The following is a 26,787-nucleotide window of genomic DNA, read 5'->3' on the forward strand; positions in this document are numbered from 1 at the left end:
TAATTTTTAATAATTTTGGGTTGTTCTTAAATTTGTGGCAATAGGAGTGTTCCAAAATTTTAATAGTATAAGAAAAATGTTGGAGGTGATTCCCATCAATCACCAAGTTAAGAAAAATTACTTGGTTAGTGATACTTCAAAAATCAATTTAAAGTGATTTTTTATTTTTCCTGCTAAACATGATTATTTAAGACGAATATCAAAATCACTCCCAAACACACCCTAGATCTCATAAACTTTGAAAAGAAGAAACTTACAAAAAAGAAGAATATTGTTCTCTTGAAACTCAATTTCTTTATAACTTCAATTTTCTTCAATTGATTTGATTTTTACTTAATTATAAATGAGGGCAATGATTAAATACTCAAGAGATATTACTACAAGACACAAAATAAATGAAGAACATGTATACATATCCTTCACCATTCATATACTTGAACAATTACATGTACCTAGAACTGCATATATCTAGAAATTAGAAATTCATGTAATGAAAATATATCTAGGAATGTACTAACCATTATATATATATAGCTTAGTTTCTAACCAGCTTCAAGCCTTTCAATGTGGCGGAATTCATGATCGGCACATTTAAAGCAAGAACAAAATGGTGAACTGAGTTCTAATTGTTAATATAACAAAGTGTTTGTGAAGATGCCAGACAAAGAAAAAGAAGGAACATTAGAAAAATGCATGTACCAATGGATGTACCATCGAGCTTAAGGATAGAGATGTACATGGTGCTACCCAATTCGAGGCTCAAGAGAGTGTCGACATGTGATAGGGTGGAATTCTTGGGGACATCAGCGAAAATAGGATCGTCGAGAAAGGGTTGAATTTATTAACCTAACTTTCTTCATATTGTTGTTGTGGTAACCTACCACATTCTCTTCATCTTTACTATTCGATTTTTTCATTAGGTAGGAACGGCCATCTCCGGTGGATAGAAGATACGGAAGTAAACCTAAAAAAGAGAAAACTGTTATAGGCTGAGTCACAGAGCTTGCTCTCTTTAAGACGTATTGCAGCTCTGCCCCTTATGCAAGCAGTTCAACAATGGTCACACCGTCCCTAAGATAAAACAATCCAGATAAAACTGTCTCAAACAGAACTACATTGGAACCAGTCAGAAAACTCACACCCTTTCTACTTTTTGAATTAAGGAACAAAGAGAAGAGAAAGCACTTGAAAACAAAGAGAGAGGAACGTTTGACAGACCTATTTAAAGGAAAGAGAAATTAAGTGGAATAGAATAAAAATAATTTTATTTTTTATTTTTCAAAGATAAAAATTATTTTTGCCTCATCTAGATGACAGCAGCATGCATTGAAAGACCACCAATCCTCATTTGCCTATCTCCTCACCCTCCTTAAAACATGGGTACCCCTTGGAGCCCAAACTAAAAACTAGAGGTGAAGTTATATGAAGGGACTCCCGATTGTTGATTTAAGTAATGTGAGATTCTTAAAAAGTCATATTTTTCATTTAATTGAATTTTTTCCCCAACATATTCATCAACTTAATAAATTCTTTTGTCATCGCTAAATAATTTTGCTTCCAACACTCTTGTTTCATTTGATTCGTTCATATTTATTAAGACACAAACAAAACATTTCACTCAGTAGATTATTCTATTTAGAAAGGTTATTTTTAAGAAAAATATTTAATATCTCAAACAAACAAATGTCAAAAAGATTCTGACACAAATATCCAAGACTAAATGATTAAACCTCACCTTAAACAGGAGAATTGACTGGACTATTCGTCGGAGGTGGCCAATCTGACAATTCGTTGCAGGGCTCCCAAATGTCACGACCCTCTCCCGAATTTCATCTTTTACCTAAGAGAAGGCGTGATGTCAACAGATGCCACTCTTCCATGACAACCATTGACACTCCTTTACAAGTTTCCTTTTTAACAATATTTAATACTGCAGCGAAAAATCTTAATGGAATGAATTGATACACATGCTTTGTTTAGGAAACCAGTTTACAAATTTAAATTACATTTATTATTGTAATCCCACCCCAACTACCAAACTCTTTTAGTAGTATTTCTAACTTTGTGGCAGACCTTGACTAACCTTGCAACCTGGACTCTTCTGCTATCTGTGAGGAAAACACAGAAAAGAACATTCAGTAAACTTTAAGTCAAGGAGATAAATAATAACTAATTAAGTAGGCCCATTTTATTACAACAATGTAATATTTATACAACTTCAAGACTTAACTACAAAGTTTACAACAACTCTAAAACCACGAAAGTATATCTGTAGCTGTGGTAGACCCTGACCTTAACAGCACTCTATAACTCCTCACCTTTCGCTACCTGGGAAGAAAAACATGAAAGAAAAGAATGAGTTTCACAAAGCTCAGTGAGTGGTAAACAACTTCTAGAGTCTACTTCAACTCATAAAAACAAGCATATCATATGTACGAGGTTAATACTTAAACCTTAGCTTTTAATGAGTCTGTCTCAACTCCTATCTACACACACGGTAGATAGTTAACTGTTACTAATTATAAACGCTTACTCTTTTGCGTTTCCTTTGCTCCCTATGTGCACATAATTCCCTACTAATGGGCTCAGAAGCTAGGCCTGGAGGCCTTCTGACCATCCCATACGAGGTTCCTCCCACAGGCTCAGGAACTAGACCTCTCAGTCCCCTGACCATCTCGTAAGGTTCCATTTTTGGGCTCAAGAACTAGGTCTATTGACCCCTTGGCCATCCCGATCACATAATCTCATTCTCATACTAATTACTTATTCATAAGATAAGCATATACAGTTTACTCTAAAAGATATACTTAAGACTTAAAGGAAATACCTCTCACCTTGGAAAAGGTAGGAATCTTCCTTTCTAGAAGTTCCTTAATCACCTCGGGCTCCCTTTTGAACCCTAAGATTCAGATTCAACTTAAAGATCAGATTACTCATAGTTTTAAGCCTTATCTCAAGATACTTTCTTCTACAAACATGCTCTAAAATGTCGCAGAAAGCTTACCTTAAAATCTTAGCTCAGAACTTCTCGTGGTTTGGTCGGAATCATCAAAAAATCAAGATTAGCCCAAGCTTACCCGACAGCTCGACCCTTCTGTCTTTTCTTCACTCTCTAGCCCGATTCCTTGGAGCTTATTCTCCGAAAGCTCTACCCTGAAAACTAGACTCTTTTAGCTTTCTGGCTTTGAAATCACTCCAAACGCATGAGTATTCTGGGAGAAATCCTCGTCCTAAGCTAACGCTACTACCAGACTTCACTGTCCGATAGCATCTCCTCCTCTTGGAACTTCATGACCGCCTCATGATCTTACTCCCAACGCATTACCTCCTTCAAATCTACCTTCTAACACTCTTCCTCACGTTCTCTGAAGAGGATTTTGGCTTGTGATTTGAAGAGGCAATCTGTGGTGGCATTTATAAGCCAAAGGAAATGATCCTTATCATCTTTACCAAGTCTCCAATGCAAGACACCTCCTACTCTTGAAGTGTTTGCACCATGTTTTGCCACCACCTACTCCCTTGACATTCACCTACTCTCATGCCATACACCTTCTTGAGTTTTCTTCCTCATGCACAAGATTTCCTTTGCATGAAACTTAATTTGTCCAGCTTCTACTAACTCAAGTCTAACCACCTCTCGGTACAGCCATTTATCCAAGTTAGCTCATCAACCTTGCGTAACGCAAGCCTCAGCACCGCTCCATTGCTTAGTTCTTGCATCTATCGCTTAGCTCCAACGCCCCATCGTGTAGCTTAATCGTTTAGTAAACGATCTCGCGCATAGCCTATCACTTAGCTGTCGCACCTATCATTTAGCTCCATCGATATACAGATCAAGTACTCTCATTTACCCTCAATAATAATCATAATAATTTTTTCTATGTTTAAACATATATAAAGGTGAGAAAATCTCTAGTTTAAAAATTCTAGAAGGAGCATTTAAGAATAGTATCATCTATAATAAATATATATAATCTAAGGATATATCAAATGTTAAATGAAAGTTGCAAATATCAAGATATATATTAGAAGCTTCTATAAAATGGATAGAAATATGAAATATTATGAGAAGTTTTCATTAATTAATTAATTTTGAGAGAGGCTTAATTTTAGGAGAAATTTTATGTTCTTCAATTGACTTATCACAAGAACCATTTATACATAAAGATCTTCTCATTTTGGAAATTAATAATGATGAACAATAACTGCATTATATATATAAAATGATACAATGATCATGTTTTATAGAATTAGAAAATGTTACACTTAACCAAATTTCTAACAAAATGAAGCTTTTGGAATAGCCACATATATGGTGTAACAACCTGACCCTTACATAACAAGGTATGATCGCTACGATGTGCATACTTACATTTTTCTATCATGAGATGAGTTTTGGTAAAGATTTCAAAAGAACATATCTAAAATTTTATTAATTAAGTAGCAAAACTATATAAAAAGTTTATTTTACAAAACACCAGGATCCATAAAATATTAGCGTAGTGGAACAAAATGCATATATAACCAAAATAGTGAGTTTGATGATTGGCCCCTTGAGTGACATCCAGTCATGTCACTTACGTTGTGTCCTTACCTACAAAGTCTGTAAAATAGAATGAGTATATAATATACCCAGTAAATAATTCTCACTTAAGGTAGTGACCAAATGCACAATCACATGCAACATGTCATGAAAACATATGATTGGGACCCAAAATGTAAACTTATCATAATATGAGGTGGCCGGTTACGCTCCCAACGTAAATTCCTCCGCCCTAGTAGGAAGATGAGGACTTAAGTAGAAACTAACCCATATAATGATTAGCGGATCATTCAGTCAGTGGGCCTAGAGTCGCATCTAACATCAACCATTAGCATAAACGTAAGATTGAACTAGAGTGGTGAAATTATACATACCCTGCTAGTCCTTAGCATAAACTTGACATAAAATTGGGTCTAGAAGGGTGCAACCATACATGCCCTGCTAGTCCTGGAAGCAGAACTTTTATCTAATGAAAATTTAATCTTATTTCATCATTGTGAACAAACATAATGCATGGGGTCCTTTGTCGAAAAACGTGTTTTAAACATATAATGCAACATAACAATAACATAATAATGGAACATAAAAAGGTACACTACCATAAAACACTTAAAGAGAGGATGAGATAAACTACTTACCTTGACTGTGATTCTAATTATTCCTTATGGTTTTGTCCTATAATATATATAAATAACACTTATAATTAAAACTAATTTTAAGACTATTGTATTAAATAACATGATAAATGTAACTTATTTATTTATAGAATTATAACCATTAAGTATTGAGAGTATTACTATAATTAAGCTTAATTCTTTAATGATAAGAATAATAAGATTGATAATGATAATAATAGTAGTAGTACTCGTAGTATAATAATAATATTGTTATAGAGATGTTAATGGTTTTTAGCTAATATTAGTAATAGTAATAGTAGTAATGGTAGTATTAATAATGATAATAATAAACTAGTAACAATAATGGTACCAATCATATTAATAGTAATAACATAATAATAGTATACTTGCAATTATAATAGTGAAACCACAAACTTAGTTTAAGTTCTACATTAATTTAATTAACGTATGTAGTTTAGAAGTTTATGAGATTTTATTATTATTATTATTATTATTATTATTATTATTATTATATTTTAGCGTTGTTGCTTTTGATTTTGCCTATAATCTTGAATCATAAATTACTAAAATGTACCTTGTTCATAAGTAAACTAAACAATATCAAAGTTTAATGTTAATATTTGAAATTACCAAGCTCATTTACATATATTGATTTAAAGTTTTTTTATTTTTTTAAAATCATGTTGAATTTGAGCTTGTATATAACCAAATGCTTTACATGAAACAAAATAAAACTAAAAAAGAAAAAAAAGAAAACTTATTTGAAAGGCCCACAATGATCTTCTTGTTAGAAAAAGAAAACACAAAGCCTATTTATAATCACCCACAATTGACTTTTTATTAATTTTTAATTATTTTTTTAAACCTGTCCTTTACTAACCGCCTTATGTATATTTTATTGTTATTATTAATATTTTTTTCTTTCACTTCTTAGATATTTCTCAATTTTTTTAGTTTTTTCTTTTTTTTCTTTTCTTTTTGTTTATTTAGCAAATTTATTAACTTACAAAAAAAAAATGAAAGAACTTATAAGTAAATAAGTAATTAATAATAAATAATTTTGTGANTTCTCTCTTCTTTTTTTTTTTTTTTTTATTATTATTATTATCATCATCATCATCATCATCATCATCATCATCATTATTATTATTTTATACTTAAGAAAATTTTCTATATCATTATTATTTTATTTCTTATATGGTTACTTATTTAAATATTTGCTTAATTAGTAATTTTTTTCCCACTTATTTAAATGCTAATAAAATTTAAAATCGATTAATTATTTGTTATCTTAGATTTTAAAAATTGTCTAGAATTAGAATAATTCAATTTTACTTCATAATTTCCTAACATATTTACATACAAATTCAGAATATTACACATGGTGACTTACATGGTGAGTATATCCTGTCGGTATGTCTCCATAATATACTTTGCTAAAAAGGTTGATCTAAAATTAGAAGATATTTTCATCCAAAATTGAGAAGTAAAATTTAATTAATTGGGTAGAATAAATTAATAACAACCCGAATAAATTAAGGATAGATCAAATGGTAAGCATACCATTTATACATAAACATCATCCCATTTTGACTTAATAATGCCCATACACATTAAAACACACTACTTTGTGTCTACAAACACTTATTTAAACCTTTTTAAAAAAAAGTCGACGGAGCCTTCTAGCCTCTACGGTGACATTGGGTGACAATACGCACAATTAGATCTTCCTATTCTTTTAGTATCATTATAAGTCTACTCTCGAGGAACCTTGTTCTTTGGTCTGTCATATGGATATAGTTTTTCATGACAATAGGGTTCGCATTCGTCAGGTGTTGGTGTCTCCAAAAAAGGGTTGTTAAGGTTCTTTGGCGTTGGCGCAATTTGTTTTCTACGTATGTATTTCGTTTACAACTTCAGCGAGTGTTACTGCATCTGTAATAGTAGTCATATGTGCTAGTACTCAATTTCTTTTATTTGAATTTGATGATTGAAGACACTTTTCAAAATATTGCAATCGATTTAATAATGATCGAGTGACATTGCTTCTTCAGCCCGAACCCAGGAATTCCTTAGATATAATACACAAAGTGGATCTTGTTCTATCCTTGATCAGAGATTTCTCTATGAACAAAACGAATTGGAGTTTGAAGAAGGGGAAGGAGAAGGTTATAAATTAGTTGTAAGTATTATAAATTAATGAAAGTCGTAAGCATACCATATATTCTTATTTGAAAATATCAATATAAATGAAAAGGTTATAAAACTAATGGTAAATGTAACAAATTAATTGGATTTATTGATTAGACACTACTTCTACCTTCAAATTTCTTCTTTTGTTATATACTTTTTACCAATAGTTTAAAAAACCAAACCAAATTTTGGAAGAAAAAAAAGTAGCTTTTAAAAATTTACTTTTGTTTTTAGAATTTGACTAAGAATTTAACTATTATATTTAATAAAGATGCGAATCGTTGTAAGAAATAAGGAGAAAATATGCTTAATTTTTAAAAACCAAAAACAAAAAACGAAATAATTATAACCCCATTTGATAACCATTTTATTTTTTTTATTTTTCTAAATTAAGTTTATGGACACTACTTCTATCTCCAAATTTCTTTCTTTATTATCTACTTTTCACCAGTAATTTAAAAAATCAAGTCAAATTTTGAATAATTATACGTAGATGGAATAGGCTTAATTTAAAAAAAAAATAAAAATAAAAAACCAAAATAAAATATCAAATGGTTATAAATGGGCCTGCAAAACAGAATCCAAATAATTACCAAGGATCTAATTTTTCACATTTCATAGTCTTCTTGCTTCTCACGCTTTTTTTTTAGTTGAACATGTGTGAACTTTTGAAAGCGATCAATAACTATTGACCATGTGATACTTGCAAAGTTTTATAAAATTCTTTTTCTTTTTTCATTTTTCTAAATTAACATTTCATCAAAATGATGTCCCAAAATTATTCCTTTTATTATTATATTTTAAAACAAATTTCATTAAGTCGAACAAATTAGCCACAATCAAAGTTCTCATAAAAAAATAGAAGACAACCAACTAAGAAAACAAGAATCCTATGAGACTTCTTGCCCTTCTTGTATAAAAGAAGAAGGTAGGACACTAAAAAATTGTTCCTTTTATATGTGAGAAATTTTAAACTATTTTGGATTATTATTTAATTCTTTGTATCTAATTTGAAGATGCAATTATATTATAATATATATATATATATATATATATATATTATATATATATATAGTATATTTTGTTCATGAACTTGTTTCAAGGGAATTTTGACCAAATAGGTAATTTAAAGCATACTTTTTAAAAATCCAAAGTACTTCTTTCTTATACTTGAAAAAATAAATCTACTCACCAATTATAAAAAGAAAAAAAGAAAAAAAAAGACATGCAATATAAAGGTAGCAAAATTAAAGCAACATTTGTCTAACGCTCGATACAAATGACCAAAATTTGAGGATAATAATACTACTTCTTCATCAACGAAAATAAGTTTCCTGCATTTTCAATACTCCATTTTGGCATGATTAGATATTTCAAACAAAAAATTTTATTTATTTTTTTTTTTTTTTGGAGGACTTTGATATATCTTAGATTTTTCTCAACATTACTAAAATGGAGGTCTGGTCAAAACAAAATAGAATTAATACGTATATTTATACTCTAAATAGTAGTTATTATGTGAAAGGAGATATCTTTATGAGTTGTAGTTATCATGTGAACTTATGAATGGATGTGTCTTATTAGTTAAATGATGTATTTTACAAAGTATGACTTGGATTGAAATAAACTAATATAATGCCTAAGAAAACAAAATTACAAATTTTAAAGTTTATTCCTATTTTAGTTTCTAAACCTTCGACATGTCTATTTTTGTTTTTCAATTTTAAAGTTTGTTATATTATGATTTCTAAATGTTTTAAATGTTAAAGATTAATTCATAATTTAAAAAAAAAATTATTTTTTGTCATTATTATATCATTAAATTAACTATTTAATAAATGGATAATGTGATATCATATAATAGATGTATTGAGATGAATAATAATAAAGAGACAAAAAAAATTATTTTTTAAGGTCAATAACTAAAATAACAATTAAAATAAACTATTTTAATTCTTTAAGTTTGAGAAACTTCCAAATCAGAATAGAATTTCTATTTATCTGTTAAAAATAGAAAAATGACCAAATGAAATACTTGTAGCCAAAATAATGACAATTATTATTATTATTATTTTAGTACTTCGAAAATTAAATTTAAACCAAGTAAAAATTAATTAAGGACCAATCCCTAAATTCAGGGGAAAAACAGTTATCCCTTTGAAAGAACCATCGCCATGTTTGTTAACGAACTAACTGAAAATGGCGGGGAATGCTCCACCACGTGTCCCTGTCTCATTGGTGGGATGATATTAAGTAATCCACACCGTTCAAATTTAGTGGGACCCACAGAATCTTCTGAATTTACGGTCCTAAACAGCAGTTGGAAATAACCGGACAAGACCGTGCGTGGAATTATCCTTTAAAACCACCGCTACCCTATAGCCACCGTGAAACCCCCTGTAATTTTTTTAGTTAAACATGGATTGGAGTTTCTCCTTGTTCGCCGTGATAGCCGCTGCCACCGCCACCCTCTGCTCATCGGAATCTTTGACCTCACCTCGATCCATCGAACGTGATGGTGATCCACTGATTCGTCAAGTGGTGGATGACGGAAATTTCAATAATCGTCTCCCTCTCGGAGCAGAGCACCATTTTTCGCTATTCAAGCAAAGGTTCGGGAAATCGTATGCCACAGAGGAAGAGCACGATCGTAGATTCAAGATTTTCGAGGCTAATATGCGACGAGCTCAACGCCATCAGTCATTTGATCCGTCCGCCATTCATGGTATTACTCAGTTTTCCGACTTGACCCCTTTCGAGTTTCGGAAGGCATTTCTAGGGCTCAGAGGTCACCGTCTCAGGCTTCCTGTTGATACAAATGCGGCTCCGATTCTTCCTACGGAGAATCTTCCGATCGATTTTGATTGGAGAGAACGTGGTGCCGTAACTCCGGTAAAAAATCAGGTATCGTTCTATATTTCAACTTAATTCTTCTGTTTATTGCAATTTTTCAAGTTTTAGGCGTGTTTTGATTCTTGTTCTTGTTCTTTCTTTCTGGAGGATTCACCTATTGAATTTGGTTACCTTTGATTTTTATTTTTAAACGCATTTTAATTTGTGGAAGGTTGAAGAACAATTGTTAATCTACCATTCACCTGTACATTTGTTTTCATCCTTAGTTCATGTGGCATATATGAATTCTTTGAAACAATCCCACTGTAGTTTAATGCATTTTATTTATGACTAGTCTATGACATGTTGATGCATATGAAATTTATAGTTTATTTTTATCTATAGATGAAAAGATTTAAGAAGATTGTAATTAATATATCAAATAGGTTTTTACATTAGTTGATTAATTGTAATTATTTGAAACGAAAAGACTAATTAAGAAATTTATGAAGTTTTAAAAGGCTGAAGAAGATTGTCCGTCCTAACATATTTGTTAGATCGTAATTTTTTATATCTAAGGTCTACATCACACCCATACACGAAAAGATATAATACTTCCATCTGAATAGTTGTAATCGAGAAATGATGTGATTATTCGTTCAAACATATCACTACAATTAGATCATGATGTTTTATATTTAAGTGTTCTAGATCACCCCGTACATAAGCATCACGTTTCTAGCATATGATTTTGGATGCTTTTTTGTTGGTCCTTTGTCTAGTCTGATAATATTTTTGACATTTTGACATCTCTTTTGGTGGGTCATCCGTTACAAAGAATGTTGTCATAATTCATGCCTTTTTCTAGATTGTATGGGACGTGTGTGATAAACGTCTCTTTCAAGATTCCTTTTCTTTTTTTCTTTTTTGATAGTTTCATGGATTTGGTTCGTCTACTGGGTATAAAACGCGACATCCTTTTAAGCATTTTACTCTTTCCTATTTAATTTTCAATTGGGAGTCTCTTTTGTAATCACCTATAGGTGTTTGGGGTCTTCCCTATTTCATTTTTTCAATGAAATATTTCTCATCTAAAAACAAAGATCACCTCGTATATAAAACAATACACTACTCTGTGTTTTGACCACCTCGACCCGAATAGTTGTGATGAAAGACAAGATAGAAATTATGGAAAGTTGTAATGGCAATATGAGGATGTAAAGATATATATTATAAGATTATTTTCTACCTTACCATTTGGGGTTTATTAAAAGTTCAAAACTAAGGTATGAATATCTATATTGGCACAGGGATCTTGCGGATCCTGCTGGAGTTTCAGCACGACCGGTGCCCTTGAAGGTGCTAACTTCCTTGCGACGGGGGAACTTGTTAGCTTAAGTGAACAGCAGCTGGTAGATTGTGATCACGAGGTTTGATTCCTTCACTGTTTTTAATTAGCTTTGTGATAGCTTTATTTAAATTTAAGATGTGATTTATCTCTTGTTTTGTTGATGTCAGGATGTTTAATCAACTCTCTTAGATGCATTGATTGTTGTATTGGTATTGGGTTACAGTTAATTTTCTCATTCATTAGTCGGAAAGGATTGTTATTGTGGTACAGTTAATTTAAACTAAAGGGTCCGTGTTTCTTGTTTGCGGAGCGATGTTAAATTTTCATCAAGTTCAAAATCACTTCTAGACATGCTTTAAATTATTTAAAGTCAATTTTGAATGTATGCAAATCGCATTCAAATGTGTTGAATCAAACGTGAAATTGATTTTGAATGATTAAAAACATGTTCGTTATAGATTTTAAACTTAACGGAAGTGAGATTACCATTTCAAAATCACTTCAAACATATCTTACACTGTGGCTGAATCTTTTCAAGTGGCATTTCTAAATTTTGCACATAATCTTTCTACATTCTGCAGTGTGATCCAGAGGAAGCCGATTCCTGTGACTCTGGTTGCAATGGTGGTCTGATGAACAGTGCATTTGAATACACATTAAAAGCCGGAGGTTTGATGAGAGAGGAAGATTATCCCTATACTGGAACTGATCGTGGAAATTGCAACTTTGACAAATCCAAGATTGCTGCATCAGTTGCCAATTTCAGTGTTGTTTCACTTGATGAAGATCAAATTGCTGCAAATCTAGTGAAAAATGGCCCACTTGCAAGTAAGATCACCTGCCTACCTCCTAACAATAACACTCAAGAACAACATGAAATATGTTGAAATAACAAACCGATAACCTAGCTTTTTTAGAGGATTAGTCTCTCCCAAATTCTCCAAAGGAAAAAAAATCATGGGTTAGCCTAATGGTAAGTAGGGCACATGACCTTGATAAAGGGTTAAGAGGTCACAGGTTAAATACCTGGTAGTCACATATCTAGAATTTAATATCTTACAAGTTTTCTTAACACCCAAATATTGTAGGGTCATATGGGCTGTCCCGTGAGATTAATTGAGGTGCACATAAGCTGACCCAGATACTCACGGATATTAAAAAGAAAAAAAAGAAAAATCCTAACAAACTTACTATCGGATTACTAACATACCACTTCTAATAACCATACTAATATTCTACTATATCTCTAATTAGGGTTCTCAAAGGTTCTGAAATAAATTCAATACGTTCTTAAAAACTTGCTATATGGATCTAAATTCTGGTTTGTTCTTTTACCTCAATGCAGTTGCCATCAATGCAGTGTTCATGCAAACATACATAGGTGGAGTATCTTGTCCATTCATATGTTCAAGGCGCTTGGATCATGGAGTTTTGCTGGTGGGTTATGGCTCAGCTGGGTATGCTCCCATCAGAATGAGAGACAAAGATTACTGGATCATAAAGAATTCCTGGGGCGAAAACTGGGGAGAAAATGGCTATTATAAGATTTGCAGAGGAAGGAATATTTGTGGAGTTGATTCCTTAGTCTCAACTGTTGCTGCAGTTCATACTCATGATACCTCCATTGCAGCAGCAGGTCAATAGAGATGGGATTTTTCTCTTAAAAGTTTGTAGTTGTTGATGAAAATGTGGGGATTCCTAGAACAGCCTTTAGCTAACTTTCATTTGTTAAAGGCACAGATGCATTTGTATCAGCTACTACAGCCAATGCATATATGTTTAGTTACATTTACACCAATAAATTCAAAAGAAATACAGATGAAAAGTTGGTTCTTATTTATGAAGAAATTAAATCTTTTTATTGAAAAAAGGGGCAAGATCCAAAATAAAATTGAGTAGTTTTTTGCTAGTAAATGTAATGGAGACATTCAATTGATATAAAATTAATTTAAAATTGTATTTGAATTCAATACAATACATGTAAACAGTTCCAATCGCAATTTAGATTTTAGAATTCAAAAAGACCTAACTGAAAATGTACTCTAAATCATAGAAAACTATGATGAAATATAAATTGACCAACTTGTCAAGTTTGAGAAAGGGGCGAAAGAAATTGTTCATCCTCTTATTTTTTTTATGTTTTTCTTTACCTCAATGTCAATGAAATCATTTTGTGTTTTCTTTTTCTTAGTACAATTACAAATATGATAGACAATATCTTCGACTATAAGAAAATCTTTAATGATAAATTTTCATCAAATATTCGATTCTTGGCATTGTTTTTTTAGCATCAAAATTGTAAAAATAGGACAAAATGAATTTTTGGTTCCTGATTGTTTGAAGTTATTGTTTATTTGGTCACTGAAGTTTTAAAAAGAATATTTTAGTCTTGTGATTTGGAAAATATTTCTAAAGGGACAATTGTGTAAATATAGCAATCAAATTCAAAATATTAACAAATATAAAATAATAAAAACAATTATGTTATATTAGTAAATATAACATAATGAAAAAGATTAGGACATCGTTGATAGACTTTTCTATGTTTGCATTTTTTTAAAAATGTTGTTATACACTAAATTATTATCACTAAAAATACTACTCATTATAATTAACTCCGGTTTAACGTGGTCTTTCTAAGGAATATCATGAAACAAAGAGATATGTAGAAATGCCAACTTTTCATTGATGAGCATGTTTTATTGTCACTCAACTGTAATTATTCTGATCTTGGACCAAGTTCTAAATGCCTCCTTTTTCTGTTTGTCTTGCAAATTAACTTTTCCATGTTAGACTTGTGTATTTTTAAAGATTAATCCAATTAGCTTAGAACCAAAAATACTTTGGCAGGGACTGTGAAGGCCAAACATTTGCAACATTAATTCATCCTGAATGTTTGTGTTTTTTTTTTCTTTTCTTCTTTTAACAATGAAATTAAATTGTTTTTCATCAAGCTGGTTGCTTTTATTTGTGAGGCTTTAGATGTTCAACAATTTTCAGAGGGCGTGAGAGAGGAAAAAGAAAAGACTGAAAGAGAAGAGAATAGACTTCTAGACTCTTACCAGCCATAGATTTTTATTGCTAATAGACTCCTACCAATGATATGAACTATCATTAATAGTCTATCTAAATTTTTCCATATTTATAATTTTTTTTATATTATGCAATATATGCTAATATTTTGAGTCTGATTGTTATATTTGTAACTATCCCTTATTAAAAATTATCATCTCATCATGCCATATCACTTTTTCGTTAGCCAACTAACAATCAAAATTAGCTTAGAAACCATTTAAAAATATTTTCCAAACCTTGGGGACTAAAGTGTTCCTTTTAAGACTTCATAAACCAAATCAACATTTACTTCAAACCTCAAGGACCAAAAGTATATTTTACCCTAATAAATATCAATTATCAATAATTGCCTTGACTTTGTTTTATTATATTTATTGGGAAGTTGGTAAGTTAAAAAAAAATAGTGATCAAAATGATAAATTACCTAAGAATTGACGCCTACCTAAGAGAATACAGAGGAATACACATCTCCAATGATTTTTTCTACTCGATGTTTAAGGATCAATTAAGCAAATGGAAAACGATATATAAAGTGATAAATATCAATATATACATGATGTATTTTTTTGGATAAGATCTATACATGATGTATAAAGTGGTAAATACTTAACTTTAAAAGGTATATACCCAAATTTCTCTCAATAAAAATGGCTACGAACCCAGATTTGAGGGCTTTAACTAATATGTCCCCTGGTTGTTTAAAATAGGGTTAGCTAAAACTAAAATGTGAAACCTTTACCATGATTATTTTCAAGGGGGTATAAATTGATTCTTTCCCTAAAACTTCAAATCAAAGTCACATCTAAGGAGAAAAAAATCCACAAATGAGGGAAAAGTAGCATAAAAACATACAAAACCAGTGGCCCTTTAAAATAAATATTCTCAGACATAAATATATATAAATAACAACTCAGAATCCTTTGTTTATTACGCTAAAAGGGTCATCACTCTTACCACTTATAAAGGCACTGGCCCATCTAAGAACCCAATTTATTCTCCCTTTGCAGCACAAGAAAATGTTAAAAAAAAAAAAAAAAAAAAAAAAAAACGAGTGCTAATGGCCAAAACCTCAGGCTCAGGCACTCCTCAACAAGGACAATGGCAATTTCCTTGCCATATTTAAATTAAAGAATATTCAATACAAATCACTTTTGTGCACATAAAAAACAGGAGCTTTTTCTCTCATGGCTGCTTCATATTGATATTGAAGATCATTCATCATCTTCATTTAGCAATGCAAATGAGAAAGGATGGAATTTGTACCCATCTCCCTCGTAGAACTTGTTTTGGAACTCGACCCAATGAAGACGGAGTGCATGAAGGAAGGCACTTAAAGTCTCCATCAATAGCAAGACACCAACGGTAGCGAAAATGAAAACGATAATGCCTACTATTAAGATTATAATGTTGTTGAACCTGAGATGAAACAAAGATCTTTTGTTATTGTTATGTTCAACCCATTTTTCCTTCTTTGTCGAGCTTTCATTATGAGAAAATGAAAGAATTTCTCATAAAAGAATATAAGAGCATACAGAAAAGGAAACCTAACAAAAAAAAAAAGGTGGAAACTGCCACAAACTATAGAAAGGAGCTTCAATCGAGTAAAACAGACCTAGCGAGTAATTATGAAAGCGCAATGTCTAAAGAGACATGGAATCTAAAAGGAGACCAAACATCGCTAAAGATCTCTCTCGTCCCCTAAAAATTCTAGTCTCTCACAGCAAAACCCCCAACAAAATGCAACCATGGGTAATTAGAATTCACTACCACCTAGTTAGAGTGATTATATAGAATGCTCAAGCACAGCAACCAAACCACTTAGGTGCGTGAATAGGTAAGTTCTCACCCCTTAGTCCATAATCCAGAACAAATTAAGGGCAAAGAAGTTAACATGAAGAAGAGCTACGTACCCTGCAGATAGAACGAGAACCTTGTCGTAAAACACGCTTGACAACTCTGAGTGTGCAAGACTGGATAACAAAGAACAAAATAATTAATAAATAAATGAAAATAACAAAACTTAAAAGAGAACAGGTCATTTAATACAATTAGTTATTACTTCGTACTGTTCATACATAACAATGAAGATTTTTTTTTTTTTTAAGGGAACATGGAATCTTTTAACTCCATCTGGCGTTTATTGGGTCCTACGATCTAACAGAAGTTCAGAATTTCAAGTTCTAACATACACCAAATTCCATTCACATGGATATTCAATATATGGCAACGTGTCCAAAAAAGATAAGGAGTACAATTTAAAGTAATCTTCTCCAAATAATGAACGTATAATTGATAAAGAGTGATTCTTATAGCAAAAATGTATATATATAAAAATAAAAAATAAAAAAAATAATAACCGAGAAACTGAAAATGAATACCACTTGAATTACATACCTTAAAGCCCATAGACGAAGATAGGAAGCTGTATTTGACACTGCTCCAAGCACAAATTCAATGGTATGTATAAGTTGATGCACAAAAACCTCACTGAACTCAAACTCTTCATGACCATGTGAATCATGATGCGAATCCAACTCGAGGGAATCATCAGCACTTGGAAGGGGCGCATAAGATTGGCCTTGGAACCTCTGAAGGAAACATGATTGTCAGAACCTAGTCAAATATACATACACAAACACAACTAGCGCCAGAAATAGCATCCAAAGAAGACCTGTTCGTGCTGCCTCTTCAAAAGAAAAGGCTTCGGAAGCAGCATCCATGGCACAGCAACAAGGGCCAGTAAGAGCAGCACAATCTGGAAATAGAAGGGAAAGAAGAGTATGAGGAAAATACATCAACGAGTACATAGGAACTTTAATATTAGTAGTAGGAGGAGACCTGAACATTTTTCTGCCCAGGAAAAAGTTGATTTTCAGCAAGATCGTCGGTGGGGCCCAGAAACATGTATATCATTACGTGGTACAGATCAGCGTTTGAACCAGTGCACCACTTTATGATGATGAGAAGGGAAAGATAGCCGAAAAGGCTGTTCAGGAATATCATCTGTGGCAGGAATTGGAACCTGAAAATTGTACGCATAAGTCAATTCAATGTTAACAAACAAGCAAAACAAACGAGTACAATTCTTTTTTAAGAGCAGTATGATAGAATCCAAGGAATGAGAATAATAGTAAAATGAAGAAGCCAAATGATATTCAGTGTTCTTGCGTTAGTCTTTGTGGGTTACCTCCCATGGTGCGGGGAATTTTTAATTTGATTTTATTTCATTCTTTGAATTGGTGTAAGCATAAAACCCCTTTAAAGACCTATAGTCTTTTCTTTTGTTGGCATGATCTATTCTATTGTACCACACTTCTGGATGATGGGAGATCTTTAAGTTCCTTTCTTTGCATTTATCAATGAAATTAATTTCTCCTCTCAAAAAAGTATGGAAGATTGAAGAACTACAATATAACCCAAGTATTTTAGTTACTTAAAACCTCCCCCACCCAAGTATTTTAGTTACTTAGAACCTCCCCACTCTTGAGATACCAATTAAGCCCAAACTCACTAAAATAATATTTTTAATTATATCCTCATTTTTTCCTACTAAACTTTCATTGAGAGAAATGTTAAATACAAGAGCATAAAAAGATAAATAAATAACCTGACAAAAAGGAGCGCAGACCTAACTACTATTGTTTTTTTTTAAAAGAAATATTTCATTGAATAAATGAAATTTAAGGGAGATCCCCAAGCACCTAAAGGTATTTACAAAAAAAAATTCCAATTGGAAACTAAATAAGAAAGACTCAAATGGTTAAAGGTTGCTTACATTTGCACCAGTACAAAGCAGTAGAAAAAACCAAATCAAAAAATTGATCAAAACTCGATGAAAGAGCTCCATATAGACGTTTGTTTTGCTCGCCCCACAAAGTCCAGAAGAAAGCACACATGAAACCAGACCTAACTACTATATAAGGACTCTAATCCAACCTAACAAAACCAAGCTTACAATTACAAAAAGGGTTAAAGTAACCGATGCCCACAAAGAACCATTAAACCTAGCAACCTCTAAAACCTCTTCACACGATCTCGCCACCTCTCTAAAGATCCCATTATTTCTCTCAAGTCATAAGCCCCACAAAGACAAAAAAGAAGCTAGCATTCCACATAACTCTGTCCTTATCACGAGAGAGAGAACTCAAAAGTGCCTCCTCAATCATATAGCAAAAACACTTCCTATCTAAATTATCTCCTAATAGGATTCCTATCACAGTGAAAACTACTCCTAATAGGATTCCTATCACGGTGAAAACTACGTAAAAACGTGGAAGGATGATAAAAAAGTAAAAACATCACAACCAGAAAAACTCACCAGATATTAATGCTGTTCCTGAAAAATGTAGCATTGAAATAGCTTATTATAATTCCAAGGTTCATTTGTGCAACTCCAAGGAGGATCGACATTTTCATTTTCAGAGAGTTAAGAAATGGAAGCTCACTTCGAGTGCCATGCCATACAGGATCCAAGCCAAATGGATATGTAGAACCCACCTTTATCAACCCCATAGTGGTAGAATCACTATAGTAACGAGGATTACAGGAGTGACCATCATTACCAAGTCAAAGAACACAAACTACAGAATAATGTGGATAAAGTGCATTAAAGCCTAAAGGTTACATTGATTTACCTGCAATCAGGACTACGACATGCATAGGCTGAGCGACCAAACAGTCCAAATGGGACTGAAAAGAACTCATTATAGATAAGACCTGTGTATATTGAAAATAGTGACATCATCAAAATGACATAGCGTCCACCAAAGGCCATTTCAGTGATATCTCCAAGCTTCTGAAATTTTAAAAAGAGAAAACAGTTAGATTTCACCCAACCCCCTCTAAGTAACAAACATTCTCGAAGAAAAAGATTCAAAGAAAAGATAGCAAGGCAAAAGAAGTAGAAGTACTGGTATCTAGGTCAACACATCTCCTGCAAAGAATGCACCATTGCAAAACAAACACAACAGACGATGTTCTTTGAATACAGTCCAAAGGTACTAATTCTCCCATGCGAAACATACCACACAAAGAATTTGCCATTGGAAATTTTCATAGGTAAAGCATCATCAAATTATTATGAGAACTTCTGTGCTATATTAGTAGTAAGTTCTCGGAAATTACCTGCGAAGAAAGTTTCTTTTCTCGCAATATAAAATACAGGGTTGCAAGGAACAGACATATTCCATGCCCCCAATCGCCAAACATGACAGCAAACAGAAATGGGAACGTGACAATGGTGTATACACCAGGATTTGCTTCTTGATACCTTGCCACCCTGTTATTACATAACAGATTAAGTTCGGTCATAAGTCTGCCAGTAACATGTTGACCAACATGCATTTAAACTAGAAAGATCTGCCAGAGAAAGTACTAACACAATAAGAAATGGACACAGTTCTCAACCTCTTCCTACGGTCCTACCTAATTAGAAAGTATTATTCAGGAGAATGAGAACTAGAATATTCCAAAATGGAGGATGATCTAGCTTGAAATATTTACACCAGGTTACACGAAAGGGTGGGGAGAGAGATCTTTTCCAATATGAAGGGAAGACACAGTATTAAGTTAATGCTTCAAGTACTCTTCAAAACAATAATAATCATGAATTTTTTAGAAAATAGAAGAATGGCAGAAGTAAGCCCAGGTTCCCCCTTCATGGCTTCAAAAGTAATCATCCTTTTCTACAAGAATTAGCAAACAGCAAGCGAAAATCAAATACGAAATCTTCCTAATGGTTGACTTTGATCTAACCAGAGGGAATGATCAATGTGAATGGTAAGCATAAAGATTTTTTTTCCTTTTTTTTAACGGAAACAAAACTTTTCATTGAAATAATGAAAAGATGCTAATGCTCCAAGTACAAATGAAGGTACAAATAAAACTTGTATCTCCATTGTCCATTATCATCCATTATTCATTATTTCATATAGTAGCCATTTTACTGTTGATAGCTACGGAATTTTGGTCCAAAGAAATATGTCCATTATTATTATTTTTAATTGAAGCCAGCTTTAATTGAGAAAAATGAAATAATATAAGGACATACAAAATAAGAACTCACACAAGGAGGCACCCTTTAAGAAAGGCCTCCAAGCTCCATCCAATCAAACGAAATAAGACTTAACAGCTAATTTCATAAACGCTTTGCTATAAAAGGCCACACGAAACACGGAATCTAACAACAAATTAAACATTGCTTGAAAATCATACTAACTTACCCATATGCATCGACAATTTCTTGAAAAGCAGACGAGAATTTGTTTGTCCGAAAATAAGTAGGTGGTGCTTCTGTAGTTAATAAGACCTGGAAAATGGGTCCAACTTGGGAGTTGGAATCAGATGCTGCTCGCTGAAGTGCATCTTGAATCTGCCATATCAAGTTCGGTGTAAGATGTAATACTCAATTATTGTAACAAAAAGTTCTCTATTTATTTGCATTGTTCAGGGAACAAACAACTTAAAACTCAAGATGTACAACCTCAAACAACTAAGCAGAAGATTTTACCTGTTTTGTTGCAAAAACAGGACCCCACCCCTCAGCGACCAGACATTTCTTTGTTACATCAAGGCTAAGCATGTTCAAGATATGGTATATGGCCTTTTCCTTCCTCGCCTTCAGAGTTCAAAAAATAATGTAAAATAATTAGAACAGTACATAAAAAATCTGCATCCACAGACCACATTAAATCCCAGATTTAAAATGTGAATAAAGTAAGGTTCATAACAGACCAGGAGATTCCAATTTTCAAAATGTTCTCCAATAGTCTGCAACAGATTACCCCGGTGCAACAGGCCTATATCTATTGTAGTCTTCAGCTCAGACAGTTTCCCAGAAACCTATATTCATGGTAGTTATGTATTTTAAGTTAGAATACAAAATATTGAAATAAAACTTCAGCAGGAAACTGATAATGATAATGAAAGAGGCAATAACACAAATAATATTTGCTATTACAACATTGAAGGAGCAATGAGAAAAAGTCCCACATTTTTTTCACGGCCTATTTACATAACATGCATACACCAGGACAGTCACCAGTCCAAATGAGAGCACTGGATTCCTTCCTCCCTAAGCTCTCTAACAGACATTCCCCTCCCCTAAGAGAGCAAAAAAATTGTGGGAAGGAATGCACAAGTGACAGTCTCTCCAGAAAAAATCAACATCTAATATCATTGTTATTTATGTAACGCAATCATGGAGTCACTTCTTAAACATAGCAAACAAGAAAAGTCCAGGAAGTCAAGAATTAAAAATAATGTAGCCAATCTTGGGTCTCCCAAAATTTGGTTTCCAGAGCTTTTCTAATGTTACTAATCACCTAGATTACTTATTACATCCATATTACAATTTCTGCCAATAACTTTGGCGTCTAATTCAAAAAAATAAATAAATGAAAAGCCCTTTTGGACCAGCAAGCAAATGAATGTTCTGAAATTGGGTGCTAAAACTTCACATAGATAGTGCTCCACTTGACAACAAGTTCCCAATCCTGAAATAGCATGGGAAAGCCATAACATAGATATGCAAGTTTTTCTCAACAGGATTCACATGAAAGGGAAAAGAAAGGTACCAAAGAAAATGCTAAAGCTAAGCAAAACTATGCTCTAACACCAAATTTGATCCCAGGTCACAATAGAATTCCACTCACACCTTCAGCTAAGCTCTTCACAAGCTAGTAGGAAAGCGTGAAGTTGAAACATAAGAAATATTTTGATCTTCTAAATCAACACAAGACCCCATGCAACAGAAAAACCATGTTGAGCAAATACTAAGAAAAGCCAAGCCATGTAGAAAACAGGAATAACTTTAGATCCATGGGCAAGGGAATATTAGATGATGAAATTCAATTCAAGCAGAAATATATTCAATACCTCGGTAATCATTTGGGCTTGTTTCCCCAAGTCCTCAGTAAAAGGGTATCGATTTGCACCAAATGCCTCACATATTTTTAGAATCTTATTCTTTGCCCTTTCTCCAGAGTAGAAAACAATAAACACATTTTTCTCAACCTGTTGGAACATCCACATTCAACGACAAAAGATAAGATATACTAAAATTTGAAGCACGGTCACAGATCAAGTTTTTTTTTCCGTTTCTGAAGGGACACAGATCAAGTTTTATGCACTTATAAACATCATGAATAGCAATTGTTTTTAGCAGAAATGTCATGAATTTAGATCATCCTTAAAAAATATAACAATTCATGAGAGGGGAGGAGAATCATAGGAACCAACATTGAAAATTTTCCCAACTAATCAAGTTCTGGACATCTGGTTAATGCTCTTGCCACTAAAGAGGTCACAAATGAATTTGCAGAGATTCTCACAAGCTGATATCAAAACCAATGTTAAGAAGCTCTCAAAGAAGCAGAAACTCATGGATATTATTAAAGTGGGGACGTTCAGAAGAAATTAGAGAATAGCTCATGGCACAGAAAAACTAATTGTCACAAAAGTCAAGAGCATCATCCAATGGCTTCAACGGGTTCAAGCATGTGTTGGCAAGACTACACTGGCTGGATTGGTTAGGAAAGTAAGCAACCAAGCTTTCATTGAGAAGAATGAAACTAAAATTTCAAAAAACAGGGGGGAAAAAGAGCAGAAAAACAGATATATATTGAAACTAAATAATGATGAAAAGATGAAAAAAGGATACAACAACAAGAAGACAGCTACGATAGTAAAGACAATTCATTAATAAACTTTTTCAAACGCCACTCCACCAAATGAAGATAAACAAATAAATATCACAAGCTCGGTATAATTGTTTTTTGTCAATTGAAATATAAAGTATGTACAATCGCTACAATAAAAGGAATTACACTGTTTTACCTTCTCTCCAGAAATAGGATCTGCAACAGGATCCTCAACTGCAGCCTGCTTCAGAAACACATTGCCCCTGGTAGCACGAAAAAGTATCCTCTCAAATGCCATAGATTTTTCCCGAGGAACAAGACCAGAGAGAAATCCCAAATTAACCGGCTTTGACTGATCCACAAATGATTCCTTCATCACAAGGGGAATGGAATTAGACTATGTAAATACCGAAGATCGTTTAAACTTGAAAAGAAAATATCAGAATTGTACTTGTTCCAACAACAACGGAACTTCTATTGAATCTCCACCAGTTCGTCGTGATTCAAACTCCCTTTGTTGCTCTACGGCACTGCTTTGCGCTGCACTGAAAAACTCTCCAGCCTAACAAAAGGAAAATCATCAACTTTTTAACCCTTGGGTTCAAGGAAAAATGACAAACTTAATGAGGTTGATGCCTACTAAATAAAGTTTACCGAACCAAGAAACATTCATTCTTAATGCTACTCAATAATAGATCCAAAAACATAAAAACAACTAGATAATGCTAAGACAAACTAAACAATCTAGTGATTGAAAACAAGTACAATGTATACCTATGAAATAAATCCCTATCAGAGAAAATGGTCCATGCATCTACAAGGTACTTGACAGGTGATGACTAAGTTTTTCGCTTCTTTCTTTGTCTTTTCTTTTTTTTTTTTTTTTTACTCTTTCTTTTTTTTCCTCTTCTTGTGAGGATAGAAATCTCCAACTAATCTATCCAACAACTCAGAAACTTCAGATCAAAAGCATTAAACAGTTTTGTTACTGTTTGGATTTTTGGAACACTAACATAGAAACTTTACTGCTCAAGGAACTAACGAGATCTAACTTATCACAGCATCTCCCATATCCCAAAAGTTCCAACATCATAACCATGAATAACATATTCAAAGAAGCTGGCCAATATGACTATTTTCTTGCATTACATGATTTGTAGGAAAATAACTGTAACTTTTCTAGGTTAATGTCCAAAAGGGTTACCTTCTGCATAACAAGCTTATACTCCACAAGTTCATTGTAGGAACGCTGTAGCTTCTCACTATTAGCATTTATCTCAACCAGTTCTGCCTCAAGCTCACCAAGTTTGACCTATAATGCAATCAAAAAGAGAATGGTCAAGACATGAAGCACCAGAAACCATTTTAACTAGTAATAAAATTGTAAGATACCTCAAGGTCGTCTATATTGATATCGACTTCTGACACAGAGCTTTTGCTTGACAATCCAGCCTTCAACATTTGTTCCTTGAAAAAATTCAATTTGCGTGCCATCTCTCCACATCTTTTAATCTTGTTAGAACCAAGAGTAAGAAAGGTAAGTTCAACAGAGAAAGAAAAGCAGGTGCAATGTAAAGTGACAAGTAAACAAATTATAGTACACAAATCTCCATGCATTGAAGTTTGAACAATAACAATGCCATTAAAAAGATTCATTTATAATGAGGCATAGTCAGTAAAATTTTCACAATTACAATTTATTGGCACCATTCAACCTCAAATAATATTTGCTATTACAACAATGAACTTGTCAACACTGCAACCAAATGGAAAATCCAGTCTCCAAAAATAATGGATTGGAAATGCCCGCACAACCCTTGAAGCCATATATTCCAACAATGCATGAAAACTAGTTAACTGGAGTTGGCAGAAGTACAAACCCATGTTACCAGTACAAAAGATCAGAGCGTGTTATCATTCATTAAATCCACTTTGGTACAAAGAGCTAGACTAATTCCAAATAACTGTCTGACATGTTGGACTTGCATCTATTTCAAGTTTCAACTAAACTATGCCAGTATGATAAAAAAAAAATTTAAGTGCATATCTTTGTAAGATGATACAGGAAGGATACCTGAGACTTAGACTTGAATTACAATATCACCAGACCATAGACAATGGTGTGTGTGTGTGTGGGTGAGAGGGGAATTTGCGCATAGCATATCTCAAATTGGATTATTACCATATATGTACATATCACAGTAGTTTTTATTTGGATAAAAAACTACAGACACTTGCAGCACGTAAAATGGTTTTTTGGGACATGGGTCCAGACATACCTGTGCAGCATAAGTACGCTGGAACGGGCTTTTATCGGCATTGAGCTGGAAGAATTAATACATTGAACATCAGGTATAGCAGAATAAATGACACGCTGAATATCAATTTTCGAAATGACTACATGTGAAATCTGAGTTTACTATTTCAAAAGAGAAAGAAAACAGCAGGAAAGTTGTGCGCATTCACAATTACAACTGTAGTAATAATTCATAACATCAATAAGTAACACGTTCCAAAAAAAATACATATGTTACAATATTACAAAAATATCAAATTAGACTTTCCATGTATTTTTCCTCCATCAAATGCTCAAAAGAAAAAAAAATCGAACCCCAACCCAATCTTTCCAGGCTTGAAATTTGAAACAACCACATGAACCTCCAATATTACATCGTCATAAAATTCATGGGCTATATACTCTGAGTAGAGTAAATAGACCAGAAAGTAGGAATTTTGAACAGCTGAATACTATAAATTTCAACCTTTGATAGGATTTTACAGTTCCTTAGTCGCTCATTTTCACCAACTATCAAGCCCTATTTCCAAGGAAAACTCCACGAGACAATAGATGCTACAAGCTATTAGTTAATGGATAACCAACCAACGAAGCCTAAATTAAAACTCAAACCAAAAAACCAATTAAAAATCACCAGTGATTCCAAGAAATTCAAGAGAATCTACTTACTGCAGAATTAACTAAAAAAACACTAGTAACCAAGTTCAATCTAAGCATCAACGGAGTAAGCGCAGCTCAACCTCAGAATGAAAAAGCAGAAGAAAAACAAACAAACATCCAAATCAAACAATCCAAGCAAAGAAGGAATCAAAGAACAGAAGAATTAAAAAGAGAGTGAAAGAGAGAAGGTGCAGAGACATCTTTGAACTGAAGAAGGCCGAGATCACCGAGGTAGGAAATGGTGCGATGCGCAGACTCGATGGGAATGATGAGCTGCACCAGCTGCATCGGCTCGGAGCGGAAGAGATCCATGGATGGACAGCAACCACCACGGGTATCGCCCATTGTTCCGAGAGCTTCCTCCGATGAAAATCTTCAGAGCCAAATCTATGAATCTTGATGATGGAGTTCAGAAGAAAGAGAAGAGAGATGAAGGAGATGGGTTGAATGCTCTTGATCGTAGGCAATACGAGCTTCCACGTTAACACGATTCCATCTCTTTTGTTTTTTCTTTTCTTTTTTTATTATTTCTTCTTCTTCTTCTTCTTCTTTTTTTTCTA

General features: G+C 33.0%; 2 protein-coding genes across 2 annotated transcripts; one reads left to right on the forward strand and one right to left on the reverse strand.

The window, feature by feature from the left end:
* The first annotated feature begins 9,750 nt into the window (after positions 1-9,750).
* Positions 9,751-13,405, forward strand: LOC120077607 (probable cysteine protease RD19B). Its single transcript, XM_039031546.1, has 4 exons — positions 9,751-10,278; positions 11,517-11,636; positions 12,139-12,385; positions 12,903-13,405. Exons 1-4 carry the CDS (start codon positions 9,793-9,795, stop codon positions 13,199-13,201), a joined length of 1,152 nt encoding a protein of 383 aa, XP_038887474.1. The 5' UTR covers positions 9,751-9,792; the 3' UTR covers positions 13,202-13,405.
* A 2,087-nt stretch (positions 13,406-15,492) lies between these two features.
* LOC120077960 (V-type proton ATPase subunit a3-like) lies at positions 15,493-26,787 on the reverse strand. The gene is made up of 18 exons (XM_039032098.1): positions 26,426-26,787; positions 25,551-25,595; positions 24,664-24,783; positions 24,476-24,583; positions 23,723-23,833; positions 23,468-23,641; positions 22,508-22,645; positions 21,365-21,472; positions 21,141-21,248; positions 20,854-21,002; positions 19,757-19,910; positions 19,267-19,427; positions 18,951-19,157; positions 17,471-17,654; positions 17,304-17,387; positions 17,027-17,220; positions 16,543-16,602; positions 15,493-16,048 (listed from the first exon to the last, which is right to left on the reverse strand). The coding sequence occupies exons 1-18, from the start codon at positions 26,570-26,572 to the stop codon at positions 15,844-15,846; spliced, it is 2,457 nt and encodes an 818-aa protein (XP_038888026.1). The 5' UTR covers positions 26,573-26,787; the 3' UTR covers positions 15,493-15,843.

Source organism: Benincasa hispida, chromosome 5 (assembly GCF_009727055.1).
Source record: "Benincasa hispida cultivar B227 chromosome 5, ASM972705v1, whole genome shotgun sequence".
NCBI lineage: Eukaryota > Viridiplantae > Streptophyta > Magnoliopsida > Cucurbitales > Cucurbitaceae > Benincasa > Benincasa hispida.